Source organism: Ambystoma mexicanum, chromosome 1q (assembly GCF_040938575.1).
Source record: "Ambystoma mexicanum isolate Mex_15411 chromosome 1q, UKY_AmexF1_1, whole genome shotgun sequence".
Taxonomy (NCBI): domain Eukaryota; kingdom Metazoa; phylum Chordata; class Amphibia; order Caudata; family Ambystomatidae; genus Ambystoma; species Ambystoma mexicanum.
Genome location: NC_090922.1, coordinates 1254938305 through 1254959923, shown reverse-complemented (window position 1 = coordinate 1254959923; position 21619 = coordinate 1254938305). Strand labels below are relative to the sequence as shown.

Below are 21619 nucleotides of genomic sequence, written 5' to 3'. Positions count from 1 at the left end.
CGGTGAGCCACACCCCCAGCTAATTGCGATCATTCTTCGTGCTAAGACCAGCAGCAGGTTTGCCAGTCTTTGTGCGTGAGCCAGCAGGTGTCTGGTTAGACCCAGTAGTGCCAGGATAGGTTCAGGGTCTAGTTGCGTTCCCAAGATTGCCAAGATTTTCTTGAGTACCTGACTACAGAACGAAGAGATGCTTGGGCATGACCATGCTAGGTGTATGAAGTCTGCCTCTGAGGCTCCGCAGCGGCTGCATGCTGCGAGATTGCCGAACGTTGTGAATGGAGCTTCGCTGGTGTGTGATACACCAGGTGCAGGTAATTGAAGTGTATTTGCTTGCATCTCGTATTGAGGGAAACTTTCTGGGTTAGCCGCAGAATGTAGTTCCAGTCCTCATCTGCTATCGGAGTGCCTAGGGTCGTTTCGGTCAGGAGCGCTTTGTAGATCTCGTAGATAAGTCATCCAGCGCCCTGAGATTGTATCACCCCGTGGAGGAGCTGCCACGTGGGGGGTTGTTTCGGGAAAGTGGCCAGGCTGGTTTGAAGGGTGTATCACAGCCGGAAATAAATGCATCCCTTTTCCCGGGCTTGTTGTGGCGTTACGTCCTCGACGAAGAGGTTGCCTAGTGATTTTATTTGTAGTTTGTCTGTCCGTTGCAGATATATTCTGTCTGTATTTATGGGCATTCCCGGTATGAACCTCACTGGAATGAGAGGCGAGAACGTAGCCTGCGTGTTGCTTTGTAGGGCAATTTTCTTCCAGATGGTGTATGTGTTGAGTACTATATTCATCGATGTGCGAGGCACCTGTAGTTGCCCGAAGATGATGCCTCTGAGGAGGTAGGGGGTCGCCAGGGCTCTTTCGACCTGGACGTGGGGTCTGACAAAGTGCGTGGTGTACCAATGGCCAAGGATTTGGGCTTGTGCGGCCCAGTTGTAGCGCTTTAGGTCTGGGAGCGCGAGACCGCCTTTCTCGACGGGTTGGATCAGAGTAGTGTAGGCTACTCTTGTCGCCTTGCCTGCCCACAGCAGGTCGAGAATCAGGCTTCCGATGCGATGAAGGAATCGTTGTGACAACATCAGAGGGATATTCGAAAATAGGTATAGAAATTTAGGTAAGATAACCATTTTGACTAGAGCAACTCTCCCTCAAAGCGTGAGCGGGAGGACTTTCCACCTGTTTACTTTGCTTTGGATCGTCTTCACTGTTTTTTCATAGTTGTCCTGCATGACATCTCGGCTGTATCTGGAAAGGAGGCTGCCCAGGTATCTGACTTTCGACAGTTGCCACTGGAATCCAAAGTCATCTGTGAATTCTTGGGTGTGGCGGGCAGGGGGAAGATTACGGATTTTGAGTAGTTGATTTTCAGCCCAGAGAAATTACCAAATTTAATCACTGCCTGCATCACTGAGTTCAAGTTCTCCGCGGGATCACAAAGGAAGTATAGGGAAACGATCAGGTTATGTGGGCTGAGGGAAAGGCCTCTGCCTAAGTGGTGGCAGAGGAGATCGGAGGCCAGAGGTACCATTACCAGTGCGAACAGTCCTGATGATAGTGGCCAGCCTTGTCTGGTCCCTCTCTGTAGGTGTATGTCGGCTGATCGTGTGTTCCCTAGAATGATGTTGGATGTCGGGTGTTCGTACAGCAGGGTGACTAAGCGGATGAAGTAGTTGCCCAGGCACTTCAGGATGGTGAAAAGGAAAGGCCATTCGATAGAATAGAAGGCCTTTTCGGTGTCGAGCAGGATGCCTGCCTCTTGGCACTCTGGGTCAAGAGCTTCCATGACCCCAAACATCATTCTTATGCCATATGAAGTATTTCGGCCTGGTATGAAGCCCGCCTGGTCGGCCAGTACCATAGCAGGCATCAGGGTAAGTAGCCTTGAGGTCAGGATCTTCACCAGTATTTTGTTGTCAAGGTTTATTAAGGAAATAGGTCTGTATGCGGCGCAGTCTTCCCTTGGTTTACCAGGCTTGTGAAGGAGGATTACATTAGCCATACAAAGGTTTGGTGTTAATGTCCCGATGGTTAGTGCCTCGTTGTATACCTGCAGTAGGATTGTGGCTAGCAGTTGTGCGAAGGTTTTATAAAATTCGCCTATTAGGCCATCTGGGCCTGGAGCTTTGGTGTTGGGTAGTCCTTTAATTGCTTCAAGAAATTAATCTACGATGATAGGCCTGTTGAGTGGTTCTCAGAGTTTGGCGCTTGTCCAATAAAGTTCAATACCATCTAGGTATCGTGCCAGGTCTGTTGAATTGACAGCGTAATAGGTATTGTATAGCTTTTGGTAGAATTTATGAAGAGTTTCAACTATTTCTTATTCGGTATACACCAGGTTGTCGTTTTGGTCATAGATTCTTTCAACCAGGCTTAGTTTCCTTTCAGCTGCCACAAGCCTTGCCAGGAGGGCTCCGGGTCTCTGTCCTTCGCCACATTGGCGTACTTTATGGTTCCTGGTTAGAAATGTCACTTCTCTCTCGGCAACGGATCTGAAGTTTTCTAATTCTGCCTTGAGCGCTGCTAGGGATTGGGAGTTGGGTGACGTTGAATATTCACGCTCAAGCTCCTTCAATCAGGATTCACTCGACACCAGTTCTCTCTTGATCAATTTCAGCGTCCCGTTCTCTTTTGCCATACGATACAGGGCCTTGGTTTGCTTCAATAAAGGACAGTATCTCTGTTCGTAGTTCATCTGCCATAACCTGATCTTGGAGGGCTCCTGGCTTGAATCTCCAATGAGGGCTGTTCTTCCTGCTGCCTGGTACATTGCATTCAAGGGTTACTGCCGAGTGGCCTGATAGGGTCCGGGGCAGGATTTGGCTCCGCCCCCAGTGAAGTTGACTGTGCGAGGACGCAAGCAGGTTGTAGAGTCGCGAGCTGGTCTTGTGGACCCATGAGTGATAGGTATACTCGTGGGACTTGTTCGTGTCTCCAAATGTCTCTGAGGTTATAGGCATCACACATTTTGGCGATCTGAAGACTAGCTTGGGGGCGGGGGGGTCGACGGATTGTGAGATTTGTCCTTCGTATGATCTAGTAGTGTATTTAAGTCGCTTCCCCAGATGATTGTGGCCGATCCTGTGGTTTCCAGGTGTGTCATCACCCAGTCAAAATTTTTTGGGCCATCAGTGTCTGGGCCATAGGAGTTTACTAGGATGATTTCCTTGCCTTCTATGATCCCTTGCACAAGGAGTGCTCTACCCTCTGTATCTTTTCCGTTGAGATTAGTCTGAACTTTGTTTTTTTGTCAATTAAGATAGCGACCCCTCTGGCGAAGGAAGAGTATGAGGCAAAATATCTAAGACAGCCCCAGTCTCGGGCCCAGCCATTCTCGGTGCTGTGGAGAAGGTGTGTCTCTTGAACCAAGGCTATGTCAATCTTGTGTCTTCGCAAGTATTGAGTTATTTTACGAGTTTTGGTCGGCTGGTTGCCTCCTCTAATATTCCATGTAGCTAAGTTGAACTTGCTGGTTGGTATCTATTGCTCTGGTGGATTTTCTGGTGTTGTCAGCAGTCATGGTTAGGGTGTAATGTCCCCTTATTGACTGTAGATTGTTGGCGCTTGGATAGTCCGGAGTGGGCCAGGGACATCGGGTTTTGGCGGGGTCGGATGCTAGGTGACTGTACTTCGATCGATGCATGTTCAGAACTGTGTGTCTTCTTTGTCTAGACAACCCCCAACTCGCCCTTGTTCTCCCTCCCTTTCACACAGGCAACCCCCAACATGCCCGTCATTTTACCCCTCCCTAATAACATAGTGGATCTTTTGCTGTGTGTGGGGCTCTAGCGTCCTCCCAAGTACTAAGGCTCCCTTTTGACATCGTGTTTGGGCTTCCAGTGTGTGTCATTGAGTTCTGAAGAGTGCAGCGGGGCCGGGTGTAAGGAGATTTCATGCTGGGTTCTTCCTCATGTGTTCTCTTCTGGGTGACCGTAGGTTATTATCTGCCAGTCTGCAACCGACCCGATCCAGAAAGGAATTTGCCTCTTCTGGTTAGGTAAAGAATTAAGCTTTCCCATCGTAATGGATTCGTAGTTTAGCCAGGAATAGCATGGAATAGAGCAGTTGGTTTTCTTGTAGTCTACGCTTCACTCCTGCAAACGATCTTCTCTGAGCTTGCACCGGTGGAGAGAAGTCTGGGAACAGCTGGATAATGTCGCCATCATAGTGGAGTTCGCCTTTATCTCTGGCCGGGCATAGGATGGTGTCACAGTCTTTATAGATTAGGAGCCTGGTTTCTGCTGACGATCATCTGGTGGGGCAGTCATGTAGAGTAGGATCACCCCGTCTTTGTTGTTTTGTGCACTCTTGGGTCAGTTGGTGACTCGCCAGTTATATTTTCTTATGACTGTTACGCCGCCGCCTGGGGGCAGATCCATGGTCTTTGTCAGTCTGCAACTTGTGCCATCCGCTGCTGGGACCTGTCTGGTTCGCACCACGTGGCAGGCTTTTGCTATGTTGTTCTGTGTTGTGGTCCGTAGGCGCCGGGCCAACTATGGCGCGACTGTTAATTCCCTACAAGGTGCCGGGGATCAGGATTCCTGTCGCCCCGCCACCGCAATGGTTGCCTCTTTGTCGACGTAGTGTAAAGGTTGGGTCTCGCGCAGGGCGGACTGCGGAGGCCCGTTTCCGGGTTGTGCTGGGCGTAGATTCTTGCGCTGTATTTGTTAGGCCTGGGGCAGGTGGAGTGTCAGAAGGGCTCTGGAGGGTACCCGTCAGTTCGGGTTGTGTATAGCGCAGAGGAAAATCTGGCCCTACCGGCCTAAGTTCGTTGTTAAGGAATGGAAGTGGGTGTGCAGCCTGGGGTGGGGGAGCGGGTCCTTCCTCACCTCTCACCGTAGCCGAGATCTGCTTGAGAAGGCGAAGGCGTCCACTGTGGGCCGTGTCACTGCAGTTTTGTTGCCCGCTTCCCGGCTGTGTAGTCTGTTTCAGGCTTGAGCTGGTGCGCTGGTCCCCTCTGCTTCTCCACGTCACCGGCTCGACCTAGAGCCCGCTCAGCGGGGCGGGGGGCACACTGGAGGGGGGTCTAACATCAGCACCTCTGCCCGGGGGACACTGCGTCACGGCAGCAGTCCATTTTCTGTTGGTCCGAGCATGGCGGACCGGAGGTGGGTGGCTCCTGGATGCGTCTGGGTTTTCGCCTGGGTTTTCGCCTGGGCTGCCACAACCCCCGCAGACGTTGCAGATGTTGCTGGTCTCGCGTGCTCGTGGGATGGAAGGCTGGCCAACCGTCACTGCCGATGGTTCACCGCATTCTCCCCCCAGGAGCCTGCCTGATTCTGGCTCTAGTGGTTGGCCTGCCCGCTTGCGATCCGGAGTAGCCGAATGGCCCCGCACCGCCTGTTGCTTGTTACTTCACGTCGGGCTTTCAGAAGTGTTCACACTTCTCTCGGTTCCGCTGCATGTTCCCCAATGTTTCTTATGCGGTTAAGCGCCAGAGTGAGTTAAAACACACGCTGAAAGGGATATTTATCAGGATTCATTCGGAAGCCTTTAAGGAGCTCACAGAGAAGCCGCCATCTTGGTTGGCCCTCTAGCTCCCTCTTTTCAGCGTCCACCTTAATTAATACCTTACTCCACCAACCGCTATACAGTTTGGCGAGAAACGCCACAAAAATAAATTCAATGGAATTGCATTTGTTCTAATGGATTGCGATGCAATGATAGAACCCCTTCCTGGAGCGCCACAGATCAGGCACTCGATTGTGGGAAACTTTGAGGCGGGCTCTTAGATGCTCACTTTAAATTGGTTGTCAATCCCTCGGAAAGGACCGTAGCGTACACACCTACGTCTGTGGCACTCTCTGGGGCATTGAAAGTTTTCTGGTCAAATAAGGCATGGCAATCTGGGCAGACCTGGGTTCCTGTACCTTTTCCAATCCCAACCACAAAAGAAGTGATAATACCAGGCATATTGTAACTTCATGGTGGCTGGTATTACAATAAAAAGAACAAGTTTCTCTCTTACCTGGTAACGTTCTTTCGATGGGGTACCATCCCTTATTCCTCTCCGCTACAGGCACCAGTTCTATGGCGCCTTTCTCCAGCAGGGATTTTATTTCCTGCGCAAGGAGCGGATCCAGACTCTTCAAAGAGAGATTCCCTGGTGGATTGTCGTGAGGCCTCTGCCGGAAAGGAAGACAGTAGTCGTGGGCTATGATCTCCAGAACCCACACATCTGAAGTAATGGCATGCCATTCTACAAGATGCTGCGCCAGCCTTCCCCCAACCGGCGAACCATGGAACATGGCCTCATGACTGAGCTGAAGCGGCTGCGGCATTGCCTGAGGGTAAAGAGGCAATTGCCTGAGCGGCATTCGCACCTCGAGTACCTTGTTTTCCACCTCTGGTACTCCTACGGTGGCCCCTTTGACTTGCAGCTCCTCTCGATCTACCAAAGGATGAGTAATATCTAAAGGAACCTCCCCTCCATTGCTGTCCCCTAGGATGAAAAGGCGGAAGTTGGCGAACTGCAGCGCTCAACGACTTCGCTGCAGCTTTGGAGGTCTGCAACCTCTCAAGACTCTCGTCAGCCTTGCTGCCAAAAAGGTGTTCACCATCAAAGGGCATGTTGAGAAGCCGGGCTTGTACATCAGGAGCAAACCCCGACTTCCGCAACCACGCAAATCTGCGCATTACGGTGCCCGCCGCCATGGACCGGCTGATGCAATCCACCATGTCCAGACCCGACTGAACGGATTCACACATGGCATCCTTGCCATCCTGAACAAGAGCAAGAAAGCCATCCCGTTCCTCCCCTTCGGGAATATGTTCAGCCGCCAAAGAGACACAATTCCACAGAGTATGAGTGAAACATGCTAAGGCACACACGGAGTTGGCTGCCTGAAAAGCCTTTCCCCCTAAAGAAAACACTTTCTTCGCCCAGCCAGCAAAATGTTTGTCGTCCCTATCAGGAGGGATGGTAGGGTACGATGCCTGTTTTGCCAGGCCCGTAGCCGCCTGCACCACCAAACTCTCCGGAGTGGGGTGCTTAGTTAAGTAGCTGGGGTCACTACTGGCTGGACAGTATTTTTTCGGCAAAGACTTTCTCACTGCCTGGAGACTCTCCGGAGCAGTCCAAGCCGCTGCCACCCTTCTTTGCAAGGCCATATGAAATGGCAGTACTGGGTCAGTTGGTGGACCTTGGTCAAGGATATCCGTCAGGTCATCCTGCAGAAAATCCACTGGTAGCTCAGACCACCCCAAGTATTCCGTTACCCTCGACATAAGGCACCGGTACGAGGCCTCGGCATGTGTGCCAGGCTCTGGCCTACCGAACTCAACCTCCGGAGAGGTGTCCAGACCACTGGCGTCGTGCAAGGACTGATGCAGATCTTCTAGCTGGCTATGACCAGACATGAGTTTGTTAGGAACCATACCCTTCATCCACCTCAGAGATGTAATCCAGAGGCTGGAATAAATCCCTGGATGAGGGCACAGAAAAAGGCTCGAATACCGGCCTTACTGACTTGTGCAGGGCCTTTCTCAGAGTTTCCACCGGTCTCCGGGGCACCTCCGATAAAGCCTCCTCGAAAGGCGTCGATGGAATCGGCTTCGACGTCGAGCGTGGCGCCGATGGCTTCGAAACAGGCCTCGAGGGCGGAGCCATTGACGTCGAGCGTAGCGCCGATGGCTTCGACACAGGCCTCGAGGGCGGAGCCCCGAGCGTGTTCTTCGACAGCCTCGGTGCCGATGGCGTCAACATCTTCTTCGATGTGCTGGACATGGGGAAATCAAATATTGGTTATCTTTTTAAACCCTTAAGTGAAAAGAACAAAGAAATGTCATACAGTGGCTAACCAAGCAGAGTAGCTGAAAACAGTGTGGAAATGTGTAACTGCCTACAGAAGCGAGATCAGATTTGCGCCACTTCAGCCTGAGGCAAGTCTGCTTTACATAGAGATATTTATGATCACAGAAGCCTGCTGCTTTACAGCCACATTTCCAAAGCTAAGACGTGGTTAGCTAACATGAAATGCAGAGTAGAAATAAAGTGTTTAGCATTGCGCTTTAAACTGTGAAGTAATTCTTTAATATTGTTTATTGATTTCATGCCAGAAGAAACAGAATGGAATACATACACTCACAGTAAGGAAGGAATGCAGATGGTCTACACTCCTTTTCAGGGGGACCCCCTGAATCTCTGCCCTTCTCTCTTAGTCTTCCCCCCAATACTCCATGGCAATGATATTCTTTTTTTAACAGAATGTAGAATGTGATACGATATGGCATTTATAACACGCCTATACAGAAGTGTTTCAAGGCAAGATGAGGCAAGGGAGGGGGCACAGAGGGAAGACAAAGACAACGATCTTACTATGCCAGGTGACATTGAAATCGCACAAGTGCAGGAGATGACACTATGTGTCGTAGAACAACATTATGTGCCACTATTATTACATTCCTGCATTCTTTTTGTGTCTCCGTTTCTGTGAACAGCGTTTTGGGGAATGATTATATCACTGGCGACCCAGACTTTCTGCTCATTGCCTAATTTATGTCTAGGCAATCCATTGATATTGGCACCAAACGTTAAACACAGGCAGCTAGCTTGTACCCACTGTTTCTCTACGATCAATGTCATTTTCCGCCTCACTTAATATGAGGATGTTTGTGTAACCTACTTCACAGTGACTGTAATATTTGAATATTTTACTGTTCATTGCACAGATGATTTTAAACTTACCGATTGAAAAAGGCAGGAAAGCTTCATGATTTTTAAATTCACCATTTTCCAGGAAGTGCTCTGGATTAAATGTGTGCGGGGTTTCCCATTCCTTCTCGTCAAATAGCACGGATGTCAAATTTGCTAGCACTGTTGTTCCCTAAAAAGAGAGAAAAGTCATCAACATCTTCCATGAATTGCTCATCAGCTGCAACAAAAAAACTTTTAGTTAAGGGGTGTCAATATGGGGAAAATGGGGAGGCTCTGCTCAACAGGTAAACTTATAAGAGCAGAAAGGACAAGCCAGTTGTTATAGTAACGCCGGAAAACATAGTTGATTTGTTTAGCTGAAACTTTAGTGATGAAGGGATTTGATGGTTATCTGGTTGAGCTCTGCAGATCTGAATGAGGCTGGAAAGCTTAAAGGACACATTGTACCAAAATGTCAATTTCACTGTAATTGACATGTAGGTTATTTAGCTATTCGAAATAAATGCACCTACATTTATAAACATGATTTCTTGTACCTTTCTGTGCACTGTAACAGGGAAAATGGTGGGGGTGGCGAGTTGTGTTAAATGGTGATGGACGTCCAAGAAGAGAAAAAGAAAAGGGGATATGGGCGATGCAGTAGGTCCCTTACTCTTTTCACCCATCAGTTCTAGGAGAACATGCTTTTTTTAAAGGGGAATTTCGCTCCGAATCTTTATTGGTCCAATCGATCGGGCATGTACTTTTGAGTATACATTGATCGTAAAAATAAATTCCAATGCATTTTACCTTTGTTTTTCTCACATTTACACATGCGAAAATGACGGGTCGGCTACTGCCATCTGTGCTAAACATAGCGTTGATTCATCGCCCTAAGTTCAAGTGGCCTTGCGGTAGTAATTCAGATCATCCGTGCTGACATCACTTGTCAAAACAATATGCTCCACCTATTCTCATGATGTTTGTGCACAGCATAGCCAAACATACCCTGTCACCACCTATGTCATAACGTCACCCAACGCAAAACCAGGAAGATCAACACACACATCCACACACAACGTGAAAGTTCTATTTCTTTTCACAAAAAGAGAAAATAATGTATATGTTGAAGAAAATAGCAATATTGGGAATGTAACGAGTAGTTATATTTTTAACATGACGCTCAAAATCAACGATTACATCCACAAAAAAGAGTGATAACCAATAGAAGTGATAGCTAGAAAACATTGCATGCTTCACATTTTTTCTAGAACTGTCAACTTCCATCAAATATTGCTGATTGCGCTGATTGATCGATTAATCCCTCTATTCACATTCTTTAGTCTAAGTTCTGTGTGATTAAATCTAATGTGCTTGTATTCCATCACCGACAACCATGGTGTTCCGTTAGTGAGAATAAAGGAGTTGTTTCACTTTGAAATGCAACACTTTTCCATCTGCACGAATTCAGACCATAAATGCAGGCATGTTGCTCTGTATTACTGCCACAGCATATGGACATACTGATGCTCGACGATCGTCCCAGAATATTGATATTACAGATGCGTTGTTGATGGTTATTGTCCAATTTTGATTCAAAAACCTACCCACAGGAAGATTGTATCCATGACAAACACACAAGCCCAGGCCTTAGCTAAGTACATTTTGCAAAAATATATTTCAGTACCCTCTTTATAAAATAACATACACTGTACATAAATATGTTAATTAACATTTTACAGTAAAATATACACATACAATGTCTAGTCTTTGCGTCAAATTTAACATTAATTGGGCACATCGTGAATCATCAAGCATGCCAACTTTTGTAGCATGAATATTATGTAAAACTATGCTTACATTATTTGCTGATTTTCCATTATTTCTATGTAAAGATGAGCAACCGTCTCAAATGACAGATCTCAGTAATAGAGACTTAACCTTCTTATGTTCGGTCTCATCATAGTGAATCTTATCAATTCTTTGTGGATATTCGACACAAAGTGTCCTTCAAATTGTTAGCACAGGGGGATTAAGGACAAATAGCAAAGAGACCATTTATTGTATGTTGTCAGCCTGTGAAAAGGAAGGTTTAGCTCGGGAACAAATGCCACAAAAATGAACAATATTATTTTCTACTTTCAATTGCAAGCTGTGCAAGCTATATAGTGAAACTAATGAAATATTTCAACTATTCCACATAACAAAATATTTACTTCCATTTTGACGCTCTCAAGGTGCTCTGTCCCACCCTGCTTTTGCCTACTTTAACACATGCAGCTGGGAGATGTGCAGCACACCGACACCACACATTGCTGTGTGCTTATGGCCACAACCAGTAATGTGCACTGGGCATGTATTTATTGTTTGTTGTAGGTGCCCAGAAGGGAGGCCAGCCTGCAGCATTGAGGTGAGGTGCAGATCTGTCTGCCCATACGGTTCAGATCGGGCTAGGTAATGATTGAATTACTGTCTAAAGAGTTTACACTGAAGAAAGACTGGCATGTGTTTGTATAAAGTCAAGCAACCCCATCACAATGAAACCTAACAGTATAGTGCATGTACACACTGAAACCATCTCCTCACTTTTCAAAAAACAGAATTCGAATACACACCATGAAAACAGAATTTTCCACCTCTGACCCAATACAATGAATTCTGAAATTCTCTCCAATGGTTACATCAATTCTCCCTTGGGACTCTGCAACCTATTGCAACATAACTCAATGAATCTACTTCCCAACACCTGATAAGTATGTATTGCTGTTAGGCAACTAGCTAGTTGCTACCCACCTTCGGTGAAGATCAAGAACGCACAAGCTCATTTTACAAATCATCTTGGACAGAGAGATGGTTACAGCATGAAATACAGATGCATGGATATTGATGGATGAAAAGCGGTGAGTTAATACATAGACGGCATGGGCAAACTCTACGAAGGGGGGAAAAGGGGCGATTGCCCACTGAGCTGGCTGTACTGTTGCTCCCAGGGCCAGAGGTTGAACTTGACCGTATAAATGTATTGTGCAGTTGCATCTCAATGAATAGTATAAAAAGAATTACCTGAAAGGGGAGTGAGGATGATGTGGATTCCGGAATAGTATTTGAAGTTGAATCCTGGTCCTTTTTTCAACGTATATATTCATAATAGTGTTCAATAGAAAATGTACATTAGTATTACAATTTAGACCATTTCAGAGGGTGCTTGAGAGCCCAAGCAGCATGGCGGCTCCTGTGTGAGCTCCTCCCTCGATCCAACATCCTGGCAAATATCCTGAAGCTCCGGGCGGAGTTCAACATCGCAAATTGGTGGCACCGGTCCGTAATGGGCATGGAGTAGCTGGTGTGACTCTCAGCCCAAGTGAATTGGAGGATCCTGGGCAATGGCAGTTGTGGTGGCGGAGAGGTACGCAGGACTGGAGACCTGGCCTAACTGAGCTCCGTAGGCGGCAGAGGTGGAAGTTGTGGTGGGTGGCGGGCGGGGCAGAGGGAAGCGGTGACCAGAGCATGGCAGCCTCACTGGGTGCCAGTGTGGGGCCCACCGGGAAGTCAGCCGGTCAGAATCAAGCTGAGGAACCAGCTGAAAGGGTGTATTTGGCACCTGCAGGGAGTGATTTTGCTGGATCATGGTACAGTGAGCAGCTCAGCAGATAGAAGCGGTGCAGGATGTCCCCCTGGACTCTTTATAATGCTCATCAATTCTCCTTGCACTACTTTACCACCATAGGTTTCCTTTCTGCACTTGTGACATTTGTCCATCTGTACTCCTGTTTCTTCTTGGCAGTCTCTTGATTCTGCCACCACGTGCCTTTCATACAGTTGCCTTTGTGGTGTTTATTCCTTGTCAACAGCTTACTTGCACACTAACCAATAGTGCTTCTCATTTGCCTTTCACATGCTTCACCAACTCTCATTACTTGGCTTTGCGCTTTCACATTATTCAAAAATGCTTTTTGCTTATTTTCATTCAGTTCGTAAATACACATCACTTTCTCTCCACTCGTGCAGTATTTTCATATATTGTGAATAGCTTTTCTTTAGTTCGGTATTCAATACTTGTTAAGTGCTTGGCAACTTTCTTAGTACTCAATAAAGTCCATCTGGTCTCCAGACCTATTCACTATATGCATTCATTTGTTCAGCAACTTCCTTGGCCCTTATTAAACCACTGGATCACCCCGGTCTGAGTGCTCTCTCTCCGTCACTTACCGGTATGTGGCAGCTCGTCCGGGTGCTTGCACGAACCTCTTCTGCTTTCGCTTGCTCCCTTCTCTTGCATCACGGCTCAGTGCTCTTGACTCTTGCTGCTCTCTCCAGCCTAGGCGTCATTCCCGCTCTCCTGAAGCCGCTGGTGTCCTTTTCACTGGCTCCTCCTCTCCAGCCTGCATCATGGTGCCCTGGCTTCCCAGGCAGTTCCCCTCCTGCATGTGGGTCACTCCTTTTCATATGCACCTGTAGTCTCTCAAGGGGCTGCAGCTAAAAGTCATTTGCCTGACTACAATTACCTCTATCACTGGGACATGCCGGACCTTTAGAATGGTGTTCTACAGTCCTCTTCCTCATCCCAGTACCAAAGTGGTGTTCACAGGTGGAAGTGTGCATTGCTCCTAGTCACCTCTTCCTCGTCCCAGTCTTAAAGGGACCTGAATGGGATACAGTTGGAGTGTGTGACAGTGGGGAAGAATGGTAATAACCCATGAAGTTTGGGGAAGGGTAGAACGTGTTTTGTCAGTCTCTAGATTTTATCAGAGAGGGTAAATGTGGGTCTAGTTTGTCCACATAAGGAGGTGGTGTTCTTGTTCTTTTCCTTGTCCCTCTAAGGAATGATTTATCTCTTGTCCATCTGACGGAGTTTGACAATACCCTATAAAGGCTTCCTGGATGGAAGGCTCATTGTGGAACGGAAACCGGGGATACCGCGCCTCACCGAAAGACTCCCTCCCCCTATTTCCCAAGTCTCATCCACCCAGGTGATCCTCCCTCACATATCGACCCCCAGGGTCGGGATCCAAAAGCGATGGCCCTTCCGTGGCCACCTGAGGAGAGGACTATGGAGAGAAGGAGTGAGGATACAGATGTGTCCCCAGGTCTCCTGGCGTGGTCTTACCGGTTCTTTATGATCCAAACTACATGCCAGTCCTGTAACTAAATGAGGCACAAGACCGGTCCACCAGTGGGGTACAAGGCCAATCCAAAGCCAGTCGAAAGGTTCTGTAAATTTGCAAACTATATGATTTGATGGATTTATGGCAGGCGCAGCTCGCCACATTGAGAGAGTATAGATTTCATGCTTAGGTGCACCACTCAGCTCCCCAGATAAATTTCATACTAGCGTTCAGGTAAGCAGGGATGCATTGTGGGCTTTGTGAAATCCTACAGAGGACACTGTCAGACCATTCCCTGGTGTCGCTGGAATGCCTCATTCCGAAGGGTGATTGTGAAGGGGGCGAACTGGCCTTTTAAGTCTGAAGCACTCAGGGATGCGGTCTTCCACAATGGGCTGCACACAGACATATTGGCCTTTTTCGTCAGCAACAACGGCATAGTAGAATTCCCCAGGGTCCTGTGGGAAGCGTGATATTTTCAGGGATTGTGTTTGGGGAAAGAGGCAGGGATTCTGAGATTGATAAGGGCCAACCTGGAGGCCAACAAAAACAAACTGAAAGATTTAGAATGATTATACCAGGAAGGGGGAGGGGTCATTGTTGGTGGACATTAGAAAGGACCTGGAACGCGTTGTGGGAGGTTAATTACTTAAATGAAGCCGCTCTGGTGTGACAGTATGGGGAGGGCCAGAAGACAGGGGTATTATTGGCGTGGCTCTTGTTGGCAGAGCGGAGACCAACACAGGTTGATCGTGTGCAGAATGCCCGGGGTGAGTACGTCTATCAGACTGGTGACAGAGAAGCATTCCGGAAGTACTACAGTGTCCTATATGCATCCAAATGGACGCACTCTGAGGATAGTATAGGGCAATACCTGGGGGGGTAGAACTGTATTGGATGTCACCAGAACAGCAGGAGCACTTGGATAAGGAATTCACGCACAACTACATTTTGGTGATGATCAGGGGGTTAACGGGGGCCAAATCTCTGGGCCCTGATGGCCTCACTGGTGAATTTTCTAAGAGCTACAACCATGTAGTGGCTACGTACCTATGTATCAAGAGGCGGTGCAGCGGGGCACCCTTCTGCTGACAGTTCGAGAGGCTATAGTAATGATTCTGCACAAGGAGGGGAAAACAGGCAGAGAATTGCCCCTCATATAGGCCTATGTCCCTCATTAATTTGGATAATAAACATTAAACCAAATTGTTAGCAAACATGCTTCATCCCTTCATGCACAACCTAGTGTTAGTGGATCAATCAGGGTTCATCCCTCAGAGGAATACCATGTATGGTTTAAAACAGTTTTTAGCCTTCTCTTAGGGATACATCAGGGTGTGTCGGCAATTGCATTCTTACAAGATGCGGAGAAGGCCATTGATTCAGTTGAATGGGCGTTCATGCTCTGTACTCTGCTGCAGATGGGTGTGGGTCGTAGGTTTCTGGATTATGTAGCCTTATTATATTCCTCTCCCAATGCGTGAATATCTATCAATGGGAAGCGTTCGGCAACCTTGCAGATGGCAAGAGGTACGTGCTAGGGCTGCCCTATCTCGCTGCTCCTATTTGTGCTGGCTATCGGGCCATTGGCTGCATCGCTACAGGAATGACATTCAGAGAGTGGCATCCATTTCTATTCGCACAGGGTGTTCCTATCCCTTTACATGGATGATATAGCCCTATTCTTAAAAAAATCCTAGAGAACATCTTAACCCTGTGATGATGCAGATAATACAGTTCGGAGAACTGTATGGACTAAAAATGTACCATGATAAATCGATGATATTCCCTCTAACGGATTGGGTCGTACCAATTGTGGATGATTTTGGGTTTCGGTGGGAACCGGTACATTCTAGGTTTCTCGGCATAGAGATTTTGCGGGATCCAGGTGTTTTGTTTCGGGAAAACTATGGCAGGACAGTACAGAGGTTTCAGGAGCAGATAGAAAGGTGGATGGGACGGGCGCGCTAGAGAGCCCGAGAAAGATGGTCGCGGGCTAACGGTGCTCAGGCCATCGATGGAGCAGAAAAGCTGAAAATAATGTCCAAAATGCAATAAGCGCAATGAAGCTGGAGGATTAAACAGCCCGTAGTTGTCAGGATCATGGGGTTGCAAGATTCAAAGAAAACTGAGCAGAGGAACTGCAGCTGGCAGCAGACGGCCTCTCACGGAGCTCCCACGCAGGACGAGACGTAGCCCGCCAAAACTTGCAGATCCCTGGGAACGGGCCGCAGAAATCAAGCCTTCAACCGAGGGCACAAGGCCAGCAACCCATAACGCAGTATGGGGAAAGCATAACCGTAACAGCCCAGCTAACGCCTACCAGCCTGAGATCGCCCCGACACGGCTGTGGTGGATTGGCACTGGTGAGGGAGAACTGCAAAAAGGAAAGCGCCAGGACACGCACCAGAGCCAGATCTCTGCGGCTGAGGAGGCAGTCGGTGAAATAAACAGGGGCACCAGCCGCCCATTGCAAATCAGGAGGAGCAGAGCACCCAGTGCATTGACGCGGGAAGCCCCGGTGCCCAGAAGGAGGAGAGGCGACATCCCTGCAGGTGTGGGAAGCCCCCCGGATAAGCCAGCCCCCACCAGGGATCAATGCAGACGGGCGGAGCACCTGGACTGGGCCGTAGCCCAAATATAAGTAAGCAGAGTGTGGTGGGGGATCCGCCCGGGGGGGGGGGAAGAGCCAACACCGAGCTGGGGCAGCGGGGTGCCTGTGCACCCCGGCATACAATCGCCCGCTGGCTTAGCAGAACCACATCCACGCCCTAACGCCCACCCCAACGTAGAGCACGGACACTCAGCCCCACGGTGGTGAGGAGAGAGAGCACAAAGGCAGTGCGGTGCGCGCCTACAGACAGAACCAGCAGTGTCCTCATACACAGTGCGGGCCACACCTGTTAGGAAAGATTTCGTTATTGTAGGGAATTTTCCTTCCATGTGGCAACCCCTAAACTTTTTGCTATTGTTTTTAACCTTGTTGTTGACTTTGCCAGAGAAGTACAGCCTTCTGCCGCACTTCTCTGGGCTTTCGCTCCTTTCTTACGGGGAAACTGACATGCCCTTAAGACAGTCAGTACCGGGGAACGTGGTTTCCCGTAGTTTCTTCTATCGTGTCGCAGCTTTAGTGCAACACGATACAAGAGGGCACTGTAAGCTAAGTTACAGCTCTCTTGGGTCTCTAGCCTTCTACAGGCCCTAGATACTCTTTTAGGAATGTATTTGATCGGTGCAAGTCATTCAGGGACTCGAATGGTGGCAGCGATCTTATTGTTTATTTTGAGCTCCTTTTGGCGTTCTGAGCACGTTTTTGCACTGAACCCAAAATGGTGGCCTGGCTCCCAAAATGGCCAGGCCGCGAGGCTCCTTTGTCTTGTCCACTGACCGTCTTGCTCCCTTCACCTTCCCCAGGTCCGGCGACCCGGGGCCTTCCTTATTTGGGCATGTACTTTCCCGCGAAACGTGGTTGCTTTCGCGGGCTTCTACATGTCGTTTGTGTGCCTCCAGGGTGTGGGCTGGGATGTCTGGTCCCAATACACATCCTGGGTGCCAGAGAGTCTAGGGTGGTGTGAATGCCTGGGACCACCGTGGTCCGTGATTGGTCCACGTATGGTATGTGTTTTGATGAGCGGATCTCCCATTGGCTCCCCTCCGTTTTGGCGCGAAGGGAACCGTGGATAAGAGGGGGCTGGAAACACCACTACCATGTCGATCTCCTGAGTTCTCACGAACGAAGGAATACAGGAGCCAAGTATCCTGCAACTACGAGGCTGGACCGAGGAATCGCTGGTGACCCGCTGAAGGAATCCTCCTTTGCACTGCTGTCGTCCGGAGAGCCCCTGTCCTCCTTTGATCGAACCAGAAGGCCTGTACTGGTGCTTCGACCTTTGGAATAGCAGGAACAGCTATTCCCGGCATCTTCAACCATCTCCTGCCAAGTAAGCCTTCGGAAGCGTCTCTGGGCCATCCAGTTGACTGACCAGCTTACCAAGGAGTTTGGCTCTGCAACCGCCGCCAGGTTGTGTTGTATTGCGAGTCCTTGACCCTCTCCCACGCTTCGTACGCTTGGCGTTCCCAGGTCTGAAGGGAGGAGGGTTCATTTGGCTCGAATACACACGGCCGCTCCGTTGTCCTGTGCGGCAACAAAACTGTGCTGGTTTCGTCGATTGGGACGTCTTTTTGCTCTACACGACTACAAAGCGTCTCCTGCTCTTCTGAACCTGCCAGCTGCTGAAACTATCGTGGAGAAGCCTGGGTCTGCTTGCTTCGGGGACCGGTGAGTAGTATATCTAGGATCTGGTCGCCCTCCTGCAGTATCCCATTGCTTTTCCCTGCTGTGTAAAAACAGCACCCTTTGGCCGCGCTCGCGCTCTGCTTCTGCCCGCTGTGGAGGCTGCGCTTGAGTTGCGGAACCTGTTCTTCTTCTGCTGTGCACTAACGTGAACCGCCTGACTTCCTCCGAAGAGCTTCCCCTTGTGCCCGTTGGCACCGGCGTGGCAGGTACTTTGAGCACAAGGCTCCACTCTTCGCAGGGCTCGGACTTCCATCTAGTTAGGTGCCTATGAAGGCGAACTGAGTCGAAAGCATTATCGCACTGCCTGTTTTCCTTCCCTGGCAGGTGGACTACATATTTCGTGCTTTAAACGCTTGCGACTGTGTATTTGTATATATATTGTGTTGATATGGTATGTGTTGGTTTAAGATTGTGATATTGTGCTTTTCTCGCTACGGTCATTATTTTAAAGGCCTTAATATAAATGTGTATCTATTTTTGATATAACAACTGTTTGGAGTAGTTTGTCAGCGCTCTTGCTTTGTGTGCTCATTGCGGGCTTTCAGTCACCCTCACCCCTCTTGAGACCTAGTCTTGACCGCCGCGATCGCTACCTTGATTGGTCTGGCTTGTCCAGAGGTTACCCTGTTCCAAGTAATTGGGTTGGCCTTCTGAACTTCTGCGCCACCAGGACAGAGTTCAGAAATCCGTCTTAACAACACCCAACTGAAAGGGAGAAGTACAGCGCACAGAGCCGTGAAACAAAACAAAATAATAAAATAAATAAATACAAAAAAAAACGTATTGCCCCAAGAAAGCAGGCAGCTGGCCCTGCCACATCAAAAGGAGCAAATAAACACCCCAGGAGGGTACCCCCCGAGCAACAGCCACCACACCAGAGGGCCGGGTCACCCTCAGAGCAGCCCAGCAATAGCACCACCATGAGGTGGCCGAAAGATCCGTCGAACAGACATGTCCCACGCCAGGAACGACCCTACAGCGCCACAACCCTCATTATAGGACCACGGCCCTGGATGAGACCAGAGTCCTCACAGGTGCTAAAATGACCACGCAAGTCTCAAACACCAAGCAGTGCACGCAGTGCCGGGTGAGCCCTGGCAGCAATCGTGGCTTAATCACACTACCGCGTCAGCGGGAGCCATCAGCACAGCAAGAGGAAGCACAGGGTGGGCAGGACTGCACCACAGCACGCCAGGGAAGGACAGACACATAAAAAAGCGGCGCAGCCCCCACGGACAGCACGGAGGCCACAGCTTGCCGACGGCAACACACCCGAGTGATCAGCGACCACAGGGGAGAGGCCTACCCAGGAGCTAAAACCAAGCGTGCCCTAGAGCCCCTGATGCGAGAAGTCTGAACCGAAGCAGGGATAACAGCACAGGAACTTCCACCGCACCAATAGGTCAGGAGCTCTGCGGGCTACGCATAGTAGGGGATGTGCAGCAAGGACCAGACCACAGACCAGAAGGACCATATCAAATCCACACAACAACGTCTACTGAGGCGGTCCAATCGCAGAAATAAGCCTGAGATGGATGTTCAGACACATGTTCATTTCAGACCATACTCACAGAAATGAGGATAATAGGGCAGTGGACGCAAGAGACAAACTTTACTGTACTAGACAAGATGCAAGATGTCCAGACACGCATGGCGGTCCAGGCGGAGAGAATTACAGAACATCAACAGCAAATCAGTGCCATAGAAGATAACGTGACAGCTATTGTGGCAGACCTAAACGGGGCCATCCGGGAGGTTTTGCGGCTGGGGGAGAAAATGGACGACCAAGAAAACCGCTCCCTACTTAATAATCTATGCATGGTGGGCCTCCCCGAAAACACTGAGGGGCAGAATTTAGAAGCGTATATATACGACTTCCTCCACGACACCCTGAAAATCGAAAATGCATGGGACCTCACCATTGAGAGGGTGCACAGGGCATTGAAACCATCGTCAAACGAGCGCCCAAGGATAATAACCATGCGCCTGCTCAACTTTCAACATACAATGGTTATCCTCAAAGCCTACAGAGTGGCATGACCCAACAATGTGGCAGAGACCGACATTTGGATATCCAACGACTACTCCATGGAAGTCTCTAGATGACGAAAGAGCTTCAGCCCGATTTTTGAGGCACTAAAGACCACAGAACGCTGACACCATCTAAAGTTCCCAGCAAAATGGTGTATCCAATTGGAAAAGCAATGGCACCCATACGATGACCCTAAAATAGCATGGCGCTTCCTCCAGCAATGAGACCTGGTCACATCTGATTTCGAAAAAGCATCGTTAGATGCCCAGAGCTTGGACTATCTGTCCCCGCCCAACCAAAAAAGAAAGAAGACCAGCGGAAAATAGCACGAGGGCGGCAGGAAACCAAAGGAATGGGGGCCTACATGCAGATAGTAGTGCCTAAACTGCAATATGCCACACCACTCACTCCACAAGAGGGCAAAACTAATGTGCTCCGGACATCAAAAATAATGAAACACCGTAGATCCACTTTTCAGACTAACAAGAAATTTCCTCCACAAGATCAGCGATAAAAGACGACCAGACTTTGGGCAGCAGCTCTGATTGAGGCAGCCGGCGCCTCCTCGAGAGCCGATGACTGTGAGAAGCACCCCAAGGGGGGTGCGAATGGAGGGGATAGGGACAATTGGACCACCGACGCCCCAGACCCTCCTGAAAGGGCACAGCTGCCATGTGTTGGGCATTGGTGGTTTGAGAGGTCAACCCAAAATTTTGAATTTGGTTTTGTTTTAACGATTAATTGGAGCTAAAATTTGAGCCAGAAAGTGTGTTGTGTTTCCGGAATTAGACAGGTCAGTGCTCTCCCAATACATGCCCCACATGGAGGCGACATCAGCGCGTACGTAACGGCGATAGCGCCAGGCTAACCCAAGGAATCACCTAATGGCTCTCCTCACATTGGTAACACTTAACATACAGGGACTGGGACATCCAATGAAGTGGAGGAGAATGCTCAACAAGATGCGTGACCTTCAAGGGAACATAGGGCCTCATTACAAGGATGGCGGTAAGGATTTACCGGTACCGGTAAAATACTGGTACCAGTAAATCCTTACCGCCTTACTACGAGGTCCCTTTGCGGGTTGGGGGATTTAACCCCTGCTTTTTGCAGGCGTTAAAAACCAACCCACAAAAGGGACCCAGGGAGCTAATTACGGTACCGCAATTTGCGGTACCGTAATTAGCGCCTTCCCCATTCCCATTGAGCCCTATGGGGCAAAAATGGGAATGGGGAAGGGCAATGGTGGAAAGGGGAATTACCCCCCCACCAACCTTGGAATGGGGCGGTAATTCCCCTTTCTGCCAAGGCGGTGCCGGTATTTTACCGGCATGAACCATGGTGCTAATAGCGCCATGGTTCTCCCCCATCCGTGTAATGAGGCCCATAGTGTTCCTCCAGGAAACTCATCTGGGGGAAACTGAGTCGGGGAAACTGAGTCATGGAAACTACAACGGGGGGGGTGCAGCAACATGGGAAGCAAGGCGTGTCCATCATTGTAAATAGAAGAGTCCTTTTTCAGATCAAACACGTATGTGCATATAAGGAGGGTAGGTATG

At 49.1% G+C, this 21619-nt stretch overlaps 1 protein-coding gene across 1 annotated transcript in view; it reads right to left on the bottom strand.

Annotated features, from left to right (window-relative positions):
* The window catches only part of LOC138545442 (cytochrome P450 2J2-like), a 470793-nt gene that overhangs the window by 16153 nt on the left and 433021 nt on the right, over positions 1-21619 (bottom strand). Inside the window, exon 8 of the mRNA XM_069642069.1 lies at positions 8678-8816. Within this exon, the coding sequence (XP_069498170.1) occupies positions 8678-8816 (139 nt within the window). The remainder of the gene's footprint in view (positions 1-8677; positions 8817-21619) is intronic.